At 48.6% G+C, this 12,385-nt stretch overlaps 5 protein-coding genes across 5 annotated transcripts; 3 read left to right on the forward strand and 2 right to left on the reverse strand.

Moving 5' to 3' along the window:
* The first annotated feature begins 60 nt into the window (after positions 1–60).
* On the forward strand, positions 61–2,048 carry SPPG_08185 (uncharacterized protein). The gene is made up of 4 exons (XM_016756343.1): positions 61–105; positions 212–856; positions 924–1,317; positions 1,383–2,048. The coding sequence occupies exons 1-4, from the start codon at positions 89–91 to the stop codon at positions 1,815–1,817; spliced, it is 1,491 nt and encodes a 496-aa protein (XP_016604641.1). The 5' UTR covers positions 61–88; the 3' UTR covers positions 1,818–2,048.
* On the reverse strand, positions 1,934–2,997 carry SPPG_08186 (rRNA-processing protein FCF1). The gene is made up of 5 exons (XM_016756344.1): positions 2,953–2,997; positions 2,816–2,883; positions 2,667–2,732; positions 2,164–2,593; positions 1,934–2,090 (listed from the first exon to the last, which is right to left on the reverse strand). Exons 1-5 carry the CDS (start codon positions 2,953–2,955, stop codon positions 2,079–2,081), a joined length of 579 nt encoding a protein of 192 aa, XP_016604642.1. The 5' UTR covers positions 2,956–2,997; the 3' UTR covers positions 1,934–2,078.
* A 126-nt stretch (positions 2,998–3,123) lies between these two features.
* Positions 3,124–7,750, forward strand: SPPG_08187 (uncharacterized protein). The gene is made up of 9 exons (XM_016756345.1): positions 3,124–3,315; positions 3,481–3,856; positions 3,924–4,038; positions 4,103–4,126; positions 4,187–4,359; positions 4,422–4,953; positions 5,020–6,952; positions 7,025–7,251; positions 7,321–7,750. Exons 1-9 carry the CDS (start codon positions 3,290–3,292, stop codon positions 7,611–7,613), a joined length of 3,699 nt encoding a protein of 1,232 aa, XP_016604643.1. The 5' UTR covers positions 3,124–3,289; the 3' UTR covers positions 7,614–7,750.
* Positions 7,751–7,803: 53 nt separating this feature from the next.
* On the forward strand, positions 7,804–10,176 carry SPPG_08188 (uncharacterized protein). Its single transcript, XM_016756346.1, has 7 exons — positions 7,804–8,045; positions 8,124–8,668; positions 8,760–8,893; positions 8,952–9,524; positions 9,587–9,705; positions 9,774–9,868; positions 9,925–10,176. The coding sequence occupies exons 1-7, from the start codon at positions 7,905–7,907 to the stop codon at positions 10,067–10,069; spliced, it is 1,752 nt and encodes a 583-aa protein (XP_016604644.1). The 5' UTR covers positions 7,804–7,904; the 3' UTR covers positions 10,070–10,176.
* A 609-nt stretch (positions 10,177–10,785) lies between these two features.
* SPPG_08189 (RNA-dependent ATPase ROK1) lies at positions 10,786–12,373 on the reverse strand. Its single transcript, XM_016756347.1, has 3 exons — positions 11,745–12,373; positions 11,070–11,675; positions 10,786–11,002 (listed from the first exon to the last, which is right to left on the reverse strand). The coding sequence occupies exons 1-3, from the start codon at positions 12,290–12,292 to the stop codon at positions 10,921–10,923; spliced, it is 1,236 nt and encodes a 411-aa protein (XP_016604645.1). The 5' UTR covers positions 12,293–12,373; the 3' UTR covers positions 10,786–10,920.
* Between the last annotated feature and the right edge of the window lie 12 nt (positions 12,374–12,385).

The following is a 12,385-nucleotide window of genomic DNA, read 5'->3' on the forward strand; positions in this document are numbered from 1 at the left end:
TAGTTGCGTGTTTGCAATGCATTCCAGTGTAAGGCTATCGTCTCAGAACACTGAACGTTGGGAACTTTTTGGACTTGTAAACAGCAGTATGAATACGATGGACAGGTAATGAAAACCAGAATTGGCATCTTCTTTGTAATGTCTATTGCGTCCTATTGCGCTTACAGAGTGGATCGGGATCTAAGAGAACAATATTTGCCTTCTACTGTAGCGTTGAGCTTGAAGTGCTTCCCGAAGCCCTTCGTGCCGAGGTCACAAGCCTTGCTACCTCCTATCCACCTGCCATTCCTGTATTAAAACATCTGGTGCACCTTTTATTCCTGAACTCCCCCTCTCCGGCGCCTTCTTCTGAGCAACCGGCAAAAAAGCGGAAGCTTGATGCCCTTGAACCTGCGTCAGACGATCTACATCTCCATACCATACATGATCTCTCCTTCATCTCTCCGGCGCGAAAGAAATTCTCCCTTCGAATCCATAAAAACACTTTCCATCTCATTTCCCCAAAGGACTTGGGTCAAACTGAGGCATCTTACTTGTGGAAGGACATAATTTATGCCTTCTGCGTGCCAACACCAAATAGAGCGAAACCTCATTGGACGATCTGTCTAATGCCAGCTGGAGAGAAAGACGCTATCATATTCGGGTTTGACGATAAAAGCTCCAACATGAAGATAACAGATGGTGCGACGGGAGAGGTGACAGTTCTGGATAAAAAGGAGAGTTGCAAGGCCCATATTTTGCAATTGCTGCAGAAGGGAACGAAACGCGAATTGGTGGAGCCAAGCGCACGGATCTTTCAAGCCAGATCACGAAAAGGCGAACTTCATATTGACTGCTATCTCAAAGCCAGAGAAGGGTGAGTCGAAGGTAAATTTGTGGGTAGCATCTCCATGTCCATGCTTACGCTCCACGGCTCTGACCAGCCAATTGTTTTTTCTTCGCACTGGTATTCTCTTTGGTCTGAGAAAGCCGTTGCTGTTTTTCCCGTTTTCAGACATTGCGGGCTTGGACATAGTCTCGCCCACTGGCCGAAATTTTGGTCTTTTCCTGCAACGGACACCGGCAGAAGATGATTCAGAGACTAGAAGCAGCCCAAGTTCTGAAAATTATGAGTTTGCGATGATCGATTCGGCAGAGGCCGAGAGCGTGTTACTATATATCGAGACGTATAAAAACCGATTTGGCGAAGGTAGTCAGACGCGGAACGGCGCCAATGAAGAAAGTAAGCCCGGTTCGGAGGACTCTCAGCCAGAGGAGGCGATCGACGAGTTGGAGGAGGAAGAAGACGAAGATTTCATGCCGTCCGATGAAGATGAAGTAAGTCGACCTTGCTGATTTGGATGTCATACCTTCTCATGGTTCGAACTATCTTTTGTTAACAGGTCGCAGAGGAATATGACAGCGACCACAACACCGATGGTGAAGCATCATCGTTCGCAGGTTCAGGGGACGAAGAAGAAGAAGAGTGGGAAGATGGCTCTGATGAGAATGAAAAGACCATAATTCCAAGAAATACCTTGTTGTCCAAGCCTGGTGCGGTGCCAAGATTATCTCATAATGCGATAGATGCAGTTGTGGGGGCTGTGGAAGAAGCATTTGGCATTAAGCAGGAGGCGGACGATGACGATCAATTTGACGATGACAATAAGGATGGCGATGACGACGATAAGGAAGCAGACGAGAGTCAAGGGGACGAAAGCGAGAACGACAGCCCTGCGGGTCCGCGAGGGATGGCGGCCTTGGCGGCCCAAATTGAGAGAGAGCGGGCTGAGAGAATAGGATTGCCACATGGAAAACTACCTCTAAAACGAGAATAGCATTGAAACGCTTTGCAGTGGTGCGAAGAATAGCGGCCTTGGCCGCCCAGTCTGCGCGAGTGAGTTCAGAGAATAGGATTTTCACCATCTGTCAAGTGAGAATGGCCGACAGCCCATATTGCCATGGTGCGAAAGCGCGAATTATATTTCTAATATAAACAAAAGCCGACACGAGACAAGCACACCTGCCGTCCATGCCATCAAGTCTAAACAAGTGTGTACACAGCAAACAGTAACATATCAAAACTGAAGTAAAAGTGACTACACGGGTGTCTAGCAGCTCAAAAATGTCGTCAGCAAGCCTTTCCAAGTATGACAATGCACGCGACAGATGCTTGGGACTTACATCAGGCAATCGTTCGATTGCATACTTTCTCGATGCAATATACATGATTGGGATTCCTGGTATCTTTCGAATTCGCCTCTTCAGTTCTCTATCACACGTGGCGACGATGTAGCACTTGTGCTGCATCACACGGTTGACAATGCAGTCATCAGCATAAACACCTTTATGCGTGCATGGTAGTCGTTCAAACCGCGGATCCCGGGCGATCTTGAGGGCAATGCGATATTTGACACCGAGCTTTTCTAATTCAGCCATAACGCAGTCTGTTATGCAAGGGATGCATTTTGCATATAGGCAGTCCATCATGGCCTTAACGAGCTCGAGTTTGTTTTGGATGGAGAAATTGATAAAATTTGTATCGACCAACACATGGTATGGTGGGCCGAGTGCTTCGTTGTATTTGAAGAAGAGGGACGAGGCCACTTGAGGACTATGAATGAAAAAGGGGTCTGTCTTACACAATAGAGTCCAAGGGAAGCAAGGACAGCCGCGTCCTCACTTACATGTGTCTGACGAGTTCCTGTTCTTTCTCTTTTTCCTTCTTCTCCGCCTTTTCCTTGTTTGCCTTACTAGAAGCGTCAAATAGGAGAATGAAAGTGTGAGCCACGCCATGCCGTTCTCTGCAAAATCCGCCGAGAATTGCTCCACCTACAGCCTCTGATCCTTCAAAGAGAGCGTTCGTTTGACCTCTGCAAACTTTCTAGTCTTTTTTGCTTTACCCTACATGGCCTCAAAAGTCAGCATTCTCATCTTCATATACGTGTTGTTGCTGCCGAGCCATGCCCTTACCATGTTTTTTTGAAATCAGAGCCAGTTGCGAGATGCCAAAAGAACTCGAAACTGCAAACGGAACTTGAAGTTTGCAAATCCAAGCCACGCATGTGCCACTCATAACATGACTGTGCCTTCGTAATTTTAGTCTACTTGAACAGATGGCCCATCGCCCTTCACTTGCCCCACAGCAACCTTTGCTCCGTTTTTCTCATCGCAAGGATTTGCTTTTGCACTTTCAGCTTTCTTGTTCGGGCATCCGCATAGGTCTTTTACAGCTCTTCGCCTGCACGGACACAGATTTTAATACGCACGCAACACCAGTTGCAGTTTGATCACGCGACACAATATAACAATGGCTATGAACTTTGGTCCCCAGTGGTAAGTTGCAGTGAGCACACAGTCTAAAGACTGGGAAGCCTGCCTGCAAGTAATGTTCATCATGGTGAATCACAAGAGATTCCTGTGGGCACCACGGGTTTCGTCGCCATACCATAAAGGGTTGCCTATCATGTAGGTAAACTAAGCGCCAACTGTTGCCTCTAGGATGCGCAAGATCCCCACCAATGACGGCGCAGTCCGGTCTTCGTCTCCTACACTCTCCGGTCCCAGTACGCCAACTGGAATGAGCGCAAATACCTTCTGGGGCGGTGCAGGGACCTCGAAATCAGTGACGCCCCTCTCAACAGCGTACGGGGAAAATCACACCTCCGGATCGAGGGACCATAGCGGGGGCACCGGATGGTCGAACTCGGTGTCTTCCAGCGAGTCTAGTCAATACCGATACTCTAGGGAGTTCATACTTAGTTTGTTTGACCCAGCGTTACCTGCTCCCAATGATTACGAAGCGGCACCTAGTGTTACTACGGAGGAGGTGCTGCCACCCATGGCCAATATCCCGCTCAATGACCATGAGAAGAAGGTAGGTCGAAGTAACTGGTCATTTTAAAGTCTATAATGAGTGCTTGTTGACTAAATGTTACTGGTAGCTTTTCACATCTCAATCGGTTAACAGCGATATTAGTGCACGTCGCACACCATACGGGCGCAACGATTCCAAGGATGGCGTACGACCTTCACGGCCTCCTGGTTCAGCACAAAGAAGTATGTGATGTGTATTAGTTTGAAATGTTATTACCAAAATTGCTGATCTTCTGCATCCTACCAGGCTACTCAAATCGCGTGGATCGAGGTAATCGCGTCGAGCTTATTTAATGCTTCCTCCATTCCCTCTCTAAGATTTCTGAAAAAGGAGGATCGGTGAGCGATAACTATCGTCCCCGGCGAGCTGATACCTACGCCGGTGACGAAGATCCCTGGGATACGCCCTCCGGTGTCGGGAGCTTTGGTGGAAATGGTGTATTTAGCCATGGGGACGACGAATATCGGTCAGCAAGGAACCGGAACAGCGACAGCGGAAAAGAGGTACTCGGAAAGTTAAAATGTCATCATCGATTACGGGGTTAAACATCTTTCTCTATTGCTAGGCACCTATGCTCTTGTCACATCGTGGGAGGGAGTCACCGGTGCGATCTGCCTCTCCTGCACCATTGGAGAAGCCTGACACCTCACCCGGCAAAACGTTCTCCGGTGGAACGCGTCCAACGTCGCCAGTGAAAACGGCTCACATTGCACATCCAGAGCATGGCACGGGCGGGATATCTGGGCATTCTCTCACCTCGACAGGACCGGTGGCCCCTACTTCAGCTGCACTGCATGCTGCCCACGAAGAAGATCTTGGCCGTCAATCAGTGTCAAGGACGTCTTCGTTCGTCGATATGTTTGGAACTTTTGCGAGCACTGGAATAAAATCGGATCTGGGGGGCTTACCAACTCTCGGCCTTGGTGACAGACATACACCCGACCATCTGAATCCACCTCCTATCACGCGGAGCTTATCAAAAGGAGAATTACATCACCCGCCTGTCCAAAGTGCTCTCCCTCCTGGTATTCCTCATGTGGGTGCTGCATTCGTCCCGCAGAAGTGGCAGTATAAGGATCCGTGTGGCAACGTGCAGGGTAGATATTTTTGTGTGATGCAGTGGCATATTGGAGAAGACAAACTCATTGGCGTTTATTTTGTAGGCCCGTTCACTGCACAGCAGATGCATGATTGGTTTCGATCTGGGTATTTCAATGATGACCTCCCGATAAAGCATGTGGATGACTTTAATTATGAACCTCTGGCGCGGCTTATTCAGAAATTGGGTCGAGATCGTCCTTTCCTGGCAGACCTGGAAGAAGCCGAACAGCGTGCGCAGCAAATAGAACATCAGAGGCGCTTTGGTCCTGGGATGGGGCTCTCCGGAGCTTCTTACAAGGATTTATATCAGAATGATGTATCCACACCGGGTAGCCTCGGATTCAATCCATTTAATTCCTTTGGCAACGTGGCAGGAACACCGACTCTTTTCAGCCCGAATACGTTGGGAGCAGATCCTTTCACGTCCTTGGGTCGAGACAGGTTTGGCACTGGAGGATATGATCCGTTGAATGGTGGAAATTTTGGACGGCCATCTTGGGGCGAACCTCAACCTGTTGGCCGTGCGGGCTGGTCAGCACTAAATACCGATTTGTCCTCTCCCTTCGGTCGACCTGGGGCGACACCCGGGTCCCCTGCTGGTAACCTACCCGGCTCATACTTCGACCAACGTGGAGGCGTCCAAACACTTCCGCCTTCTCAGGATAACCTAATGAGCGCTATGGGTCAACGACAGCCTTCACCATACACTCCGTTTTCCACACAGCAGACTGCGCAAAACTCTATCCAAGCGCCTCAATCTCCTGCCGCAAACCTCTTCCCTTCCCAGCCCCTTTTAGACTTTGCCGGGACTTCTCAAAGTGGGTCAGCGAGTCATCAGGCTGGCTGGGGTAACTTTGATGGCCTAAGCGGACATATTAGCGGGTCAGTATCTCAATATTCTGAAGAGGCACATGGTCCTGTTGATGTTGTTTCGAAACTGATTGACGAGACGAGTTTGGACCAAGAAATCAGTGACCACAGGGAGGAAAAGTTGCGGAAGACGCATGACGACATTGTGGATCGGTTTACTCAACTAAACGTGGGAAATATCATTGGCATTCCGAGTAAGCCTGCAGTTGACCATGCAGGTCTGGCCATGGAGGTTGATCAAATGAGAACAAGGGCCAGTGATGTGGATAAGAATGTAGCCGGAGATCGGAAGGCTCGCGAGGAAGAACGGAGTAATCGATACGACCACGATAATGAAGAAGGACAGCTAAGGGAGCCCCAAATAAGCTTGAAAGGAAACCATCAGGAGGACGGAACATCAGGGCAGGTCACTCCGGCAGTTGACCTGCGTCAAATTATGTCGGAGCAAGAAACGCGCAGCAAATGGGAGAAGGAACAAGTTGCAGCTGAAAAGAATAAGCAGCTTGACAAAGAGCTCGAAGCACTCGACCGTCAGAAGGGCCGTGTGGCCACGTCAGCTTGGGCAAGCGGGAATACGGAGCGACCGAAACTGAGCCTTAAGGAAATCCAAGAGCTTGAGCAGCGACAACGGGAGAAAGAAGACCGCGAACGCCAACGTCGCGCCCAGGAGTTATTGTTGCAGCAAGCGCAGCAGCTGCAGGAACAAGAAGCGCTCTCTGCCGGAGCGTCGTGGACAAAAGATCAAGGGCAGGGTGGAGCTGTGTGGGGTTCTGGCCCGAGACCTCAACCGGTCAGACAGAAATCCCTCGCCGAGATTATGCAGGAGGAAGAGGTGCGGAAACGAAAGGAAGCAGAATTGCGCGGTGCTCAGACAGCGGAAACGCAGGTGCCAACTGGTGCTGGCAAGCGTTATGCCGATACTATCGCAGCCGCTGGAGCAAGTGGTACGTCAGCATGGGGCCTTGTTGCAGCCAGTGGCCGCCCGCCTGTGGCAGCACGTCCAGCAGCTGTGATCGCGTCAGGAAACGTAGTTAAATCCCCGGCACCTGTGCCAGCTGGCGGACGCCCGGACGAAAGCATTGCTGGAGCTTGGAACGTTGTTGGTAAACAAGGTCAAGTAGTCCGGTGAGTACCATGTGAGGTTGAGGTGGTTTGTTCAGATTCTGAGCTTACTTTGGAACTTTTTCGTGTTGCCAGTCCCCTCACCCAAACCCCAGTTCAACCCGTTCGCCCAGCCGCACCACCTTCCCGAGCGCCAGTCCAAATGGCGCCCCGAGCCGCCGCGCCCTCTTCCAGTGTTCCTGCGACAATCGCGGGAAGCGCCAACCAAAATGACGGCAGCAAAGGCCCGTCATCTGCATTCATGCAGTGGTGCCGCTCTGCATTGCGACCATTGGAGAGGAGCACGTCCGCTGGGGTAAATGGTGCGTATGAGATACAAGTTTTGATTGATTGTTGCCAGTGTACTAACCTGAAATGGTCAATTCCTGTAGTTGACGATTTTGTGAGCATTTTGCTTTCTGTAGCCATGAACGATACCGCCACGTTGCAGATGATCTGCGATGATACCTTGGGGGGCCTCACAGCAATTGACCCCCGCAAGTTCGCCGACGAGTTTAGCAAGAAGCGCAGAGCAGATGCCAGCGGCTCTTCAATTTCATCCGATGGATGGACGGCGGTGGGGCCCAGTGCTCCTAGCACTGCTTCGCTCGATGTGTTTGATTCAGGCAACAAGTTTGTCGTCGTCGGAAAACAGAGCAAGAAAAAGAAGGGAAAGAAGCCTTGATTTGAATGATCAATGTGTTATGGGGATGTATAGCATTTAATGTTACTCTTTGGTTTTAGCAGAAGGATTAAATATATTTGTAAACATGTGGCCAATCCCACTTTTTCCTTTCTCTACGCATCCCCTGCTGTCATTACAAGCCAGAAATATCTTATTTACTGGCATGAAAATGATGAAGCGATCACTGACACATTATGACTCACCGACCAGATCGTTAACAAATCCTTTGCAGTTTTCTCCAGTTCTGATCCATTGAGTTCACCCTTACCTTTTTTTTAAAGCAAACATTCCATGACACAGGGCGATCGCAATCTCTTGATCCTGTATGGGACCGAAACGGGCACAGCCCAGGATGTTGCTGAGAGAATTGCTCGAGAAGGGCGCCGAAGACATTTCCGAACAAGAGTCTTCGCCATGGACGAGTATGACAAGGTAAATTGGCACTTATTCAGCCTCCAATTCTCTCACTCTCCACCGATTGCATATTGATGTTTCTGGTATATATTGCAGTCTAACCTTGTATCAGAGTCCTTGGTCGTTTTTGTCTGCTCAACAACCGGGCAAGGTGGCCAACCTGCCAACATGACAAAGTTCTGGCGTTTCCTTCTCCGAAAGTCCCATTCTCCGACAGTTCTCTCGCACATGAAGTTTGGCGTCTTTGGCCTAGGCGACTCGTCCTATATCAAGTTTAACTTTCCGGCGAAAAAGCTCCATAAGCGGTTGCTGCAGCTGGGTGCACAGGCTTTAGTGCCTCGGGGTGATGGGGACGACCAGCACTATTTGGGCGTCGATGGAGCACTAGACCCTTGGTTGGAGGATCTATGGAAAACCTTAATGGATATTTACCCTCTACCAAATGGAATGGAGATTGTGTCGGCAGACGTCCTGCCCGAGGCCACTTTTGCAGTCAGGTTTCTGGAGGATGGGGAACAAGTTTCTGCGCTGGATTTGGCTGATGTGGACGACAAGCCAGCAAAGGTCATTGTGAATAGGAGAGTCACGGCGGAAGATCACTTTCAAGAAGTGCGGCATTTCGAATTTGACATTGAGAATGAGTAAGCATTTTATCTTAGACCTGCCCCGATGCGCCTTGTCGAGGCGAGCTTATGATTTTCTTTCACATGAGAAACTAACTTGCTTGTTCAGTGCTACATACTCTGCCGGCGACGTTATGGTCATCCGCCCTCGAAATCTGCCTGATGAGATCCAAACGGTCATAAACCATTTTGGATGGCAGGATATTGCGGACAAGCCCTTTGCACTGATTCCAAATCATGCAGGTATCGTATATGGTGGATTGGGCAGCATTCGGATACTGGAGCTAATTCTCTAAGGAAGACAACAGAGTGCCTTTGCACTGGGGTAAAACTCACACGATCCGCCACCTCTTCGAACATCACCTGGACATTTTTGGTCGACCTCGCCGATACTTTTTTGAACTTTTGTCATTTTTCACAACTGATCCGCTGCACTCTGAGAAGCTCCGAGAGATGGCTTCACCGTCGGGTCAAGATGAGCTATATTCATACGCTTACAGACCCAAACGGACCATGTTTGAGATCTTGCAGGATTTCCATTCTGCCAAGATACCGCTGAGATATCTCCTGGACCTCATCCCAGAAATGAGGCCGAGATCATTTTCCATCTCTTCGTCTCCAATAGCATGCCCGCACAAAATCCATCTGACCGTCGCCATCATTCAATACAAGACTAAACTCAAAACTCCACGAACTGGCGTTTGCACAAAATGGATGCGAACCCTTCAACCTGGGGACATTGTGCCATTTCGAATTAAGCGCGGAACTATGAAGCTACCACCGATTGAGGCACCTCTTCTGATGGTTGGACCGGGAACAGGTGTGGCACCGATGCGATCGTTTTTGCAAGAAAGGATCCAATTCAATGCAAGAGGTGCGTGTTTCACAGATATGCAATGCGGTGACTGGAACCGACACTTACCCCAACATTTCCAGATAACACACTGTTCTTTGGCTGTCGATATCGCGAAAAGGACTACATATATCAATCGGAATTTGAACAGTATGAGAAAGATGGTAGCCTGAGCCTTGTAGCTGCTTTCTCAAGAGATCAGGTGTGTCTATTAGACGATTTTTATTGCATACATCGACTACCCATATGCTGATCGCACCCTGCTGATAGGAGGATAAAATATATGTCCAACATCGCATAAAAGAGCACAGTGCTCTGGTCTACCAAAAGGTGTTCAATCAAAATGGATACGTCCTCTTGTCAGGGTGAGAATTTTGGCTGTTTCATTCTTGCGTTTCGCGTCCTTACATTTCTACGTCAGAAATGCCCTCCGAATGCCCATTGACGTCGCGGACGCTTTGGCCGAGTGCTTGGTAATTGAAGGTGGAATGGAACGGCAACAAGCTGAAAAGTTTGTAAAGGATTTAGAAAAGGAGGGCAGATTTCAACAGGAATGTTGGTCGTAACCATTGTATTTATTTGGGTTTGGCTTAGATGAGGTGCTTAGAGTCTTTCGGCTTCCAGCCGTTATGGAATGCAACCCATGGTGATTGTTTGATGCTACTCGCACTGTCTCAAAGTTGTGCGGCCATATGACGGGCCACGTTGACGAGAAGCCCAAAACCCTTATTCCCCGTAAGCTATCCCATTTGCTACTCCCGATCAGCCATTCCCGTATGTCTATTCCGTCTTCGTTATGTGAAGACCAGGGAAATAAGGCCGCCCAGTTTGGAACGACCGCCCTGATTTAACTTCAAAAGAATGGAAAGCGCTTTGTGTATACCATAAAATACGACACCGGCCTGTTTCCTAGCCCTCAGGGCGGATCCATTCAGAAAGCCTGTCAAAGTTGGTGATTTGATCGTGATGGAGGGGATCAAATCGAGCATAATCGAAATGGAATCGTTGCCTTTGCATAAGCCAACGAACCCAGACGTATTCCGGCCGTTCATTGTGAGGTGTTGTTGGGTGGGAAGTCTGTATCCATGATTATGCTGAGGATGTCTGTTAAGAATTTAGCTGGGGAGGAAGTTTTACCGCCAGAAAAAGCAGTTTCAACATGGAATTTGTAGGAACGGCCATTTCAGCATTTAACCCTGCCCTGGAGCAAATACGAAGCCTCAGTTAATACAGAGTACTAACGTGGGCTCCACAACAAGGCATATTTCGACAACGGTGATGAGCGAAGAGCGAGAGACATGAAGACAACTAGTCTAGTCAAGTATTCGTCTGCTTATTAACGTGGCCTAGTTGTAATTATGTACATTGCTTACTCCAATATATATTATCATCTCAGCGGATGGGCATCAGTGTTCCGTCAGGTATCGGTGGCCTCATCTGAAGCCTTCGGTTTCGATTCATTTCGTTGCTTTCGTTTCTTTGAAGCTTCCACCATTTCCCTAAAAATATAGATATAAAACACGATGAGAAGGGAACGCAAAAAACATGCCCTCGTCAATAACCCACCGCTTCTTTTTTGCCTTCTTCTCATCGAATTTTGAAACAGTCTTGATGGCATCTCTATCAACAGGTTTGCGCTTCAAATTCTTTTTCACATTTTTGCTGGGATTCTTCATGGTCAGCATCCATTCCGGAACGTCGCACCCCGAATCCCTCATCACATTTACAACACTCTTCAAATATGGTGCGTCTTCCTTTGTAAAATAAGTCACCGCTTCGCCACCTCGTCCCGCACGACCCGTTCGTCCAATTCGATGGATATACGACGCAACACTTTGAGGGAAATCATAGTTGATGACCAAGTTCACGCCCTTGAAATCTATACCACGCGCCATCAGCTCGGTTGCAATGAGCACCCATATTTTTCCTGAACGAAAATTTTGGACGATAGTATCACGTTGCAGTTTTGTTCGATCAGAATGAATCACATCAACATTGATGCCATCGTACACAAGCTCGTGGAACAGCTCTTTCGCTCGCTCGATCGATTGGACAAAGATTAACACCGGTGGCTTAAGTCCTTGTTGAACGAGTTGTCGAATAGCTATTAGCTTGCCTTCCTCCTGGCCGACGTAAAGGAGCTTTTGTGTGATGGTTTCCGTGGCAGCATTCCTAAGTGGTAAAGACACATTAGACACCAATCTATACGCCAAAGACCCAAATTTACCAAGAAAGACATACTTTTGTCCTATCACGACCCTTATAGGATCTTTCATGAACGTCTTTGCAAGGGCTTCAACACCTGATGGTATCGTCGCGCTGAAGAGGCTCTTGTACACCCCTTCATCCTTGCAGCTGGCAAGAACCTCATCGATCTGTTCCAAAAATCCCAATTCCAACAGCTTGTCCGCCTCGTCCAATACCAAATGCTTCACTTTATCGAGTTTCAACCCCTGATGTTGGATTGCATGAACGAGCCTCAAGGGAGTGCTGATCAATATGTCAAAAGACGCAAAGGAAGCAGATATTTGTTCGTTGTCGCTAGAGTTTGACAACTTGGTGAGAACGCAGATCTTGAACGGTTTCCCTTTTGACAGCTTCTTCATCTCTCGGAAGATTTGAGTGGCGAGTTCTCGAGTTGGACATATGATGGCAGCACGAATGCCTTCCTTTGCGGGACCCTTGAGATCATGCAGAATAGGAAGGACGTATGCCAGGGTCTTCCCTGATCCTGTAGGAGCGCAGCCCATTATTTCTCGGTGATGTAGCATTATGGGTATGGATTGCATTTGAATAGGTGTTGGTGTATCGTATCCGCTGTCGGAGAGGTTGCGTTCACGTATGAGCGGAGCTTGAATCTTGTCAGCAGTCAGAGAAGGAGA

This window comes from Spizellomyces punctatus (genome assembly GCF_000182565.1).
Source record: "Spizellomyces punctatus DAOM BR117 chromosome Unknown supercont1.19, whole genome shotgun sequence".
Lineage (NCBI taxonomy): Eukaryota > Fungi > Chytridiomycota > Chytridiomycetes > Spizellomycetales > Spizellomycetaceae > Spizellomyces > Spizellomyces punctatus.

Excerpts from the sequence above, each read along its gene's own strand:
- SPPG_08185 (XM_016756343.1), top strand. Across the intron at positions 857-923 it reads TATCTCAAAGCCAGAGAAGG|CCAATTGTTTTTTCTTCGCA; the intron begins GTGAGTCGAAGG and ends GGCTCTGACCAG. Across the intron at positions 1,318-1,382 it reads TGCCGTCCGATGAAGATGAA|GTCGCAGAGGAATATGACAG; the intron begins GTAAGTCGACCT and ends TTTTGTTAACAG.
- SPPG_08188 (XM_016756346.1), top strand. The coding sequence starts at position 7,905 with ATGACACAGGGCGATCGCAATCTCTTGATCCTGTATGGGACCGAAACG. Across the intron at positions 8,669-8,759 it reads GAATTTGACATTGAGAATGA|TGCTACATACTCTGCCGGCG; the intron begins GTAAGCATTTTA and ends TTGCTTGTTCAG. Across the intron at positions 9,869-9,924 it reads GGATACGTCCTCTTGTCAGG|AAATGCCCTCCGAATGCCCA; the intron begins GTGAGAATTTTG and ends TTTCTACGTCAG.
- SPPG_08186 (XM_016756344.1), bottom strand. Across the intron at positions 2,733-2,815 it reads TCTTTGAAGGATCAGAGGCT|TAAGGCAAACAAGGAAAAGG; the intron begins GTAGGTGGAGCA and ends TGACGCTTCTAG. Across the intron at positions 2,594-2,666 it reads CAGGAACTCGTCAGACACAT|TCCTCAAGTGGCCTCGTCCC; the intron begins GTAAGTGAGGAC and ends TTTCATTCATAG.
- SPPG_08189 (XM_016756347.1), bottom strand. The coding sequence starts at position 12,292 with ATGCAATCCATACCCATAATGCTACATCACCGAGAAATAATGGGCTGC. Across the intron at positions 11,676-11,744 it reads AGGGTCGTGATAGGACAAAA|GAATGCTGCCACGGAAACCA; the intron begins GTATGTCTTTCT and ends TTTACCACTTAG. Across the intron at positions 11,003-11,069 it reads AAGAAGGCAAAAAAGAAGCG|GGAAATGGTGGAAGCTTCAA; the intron begins GTGGGTTATTGA and ends CTATATTTTTAG.
- SPPG_08187 (XM_016756345.1), top strand. The coding sequence starts at position 3,290 with ATGGCTATGAACTTTGGTCCCCAGTG. Across the intron at positions 4,039-4,102 it reads TCCTGGTTCAGCACAAAGAA|GCTACTCAAATCGCGTGGAT; the intron begins GTATGTGATGTG and ends GCATCCTACCAG. Across the intron at positions 4,127-4,186 it reads CTCAAATCGCGTGGATCGAG|GAGGATCGGTGAGCGATAAC; the intron begins GTAATCGCGTCG and ends TTTCTGAAAAAG.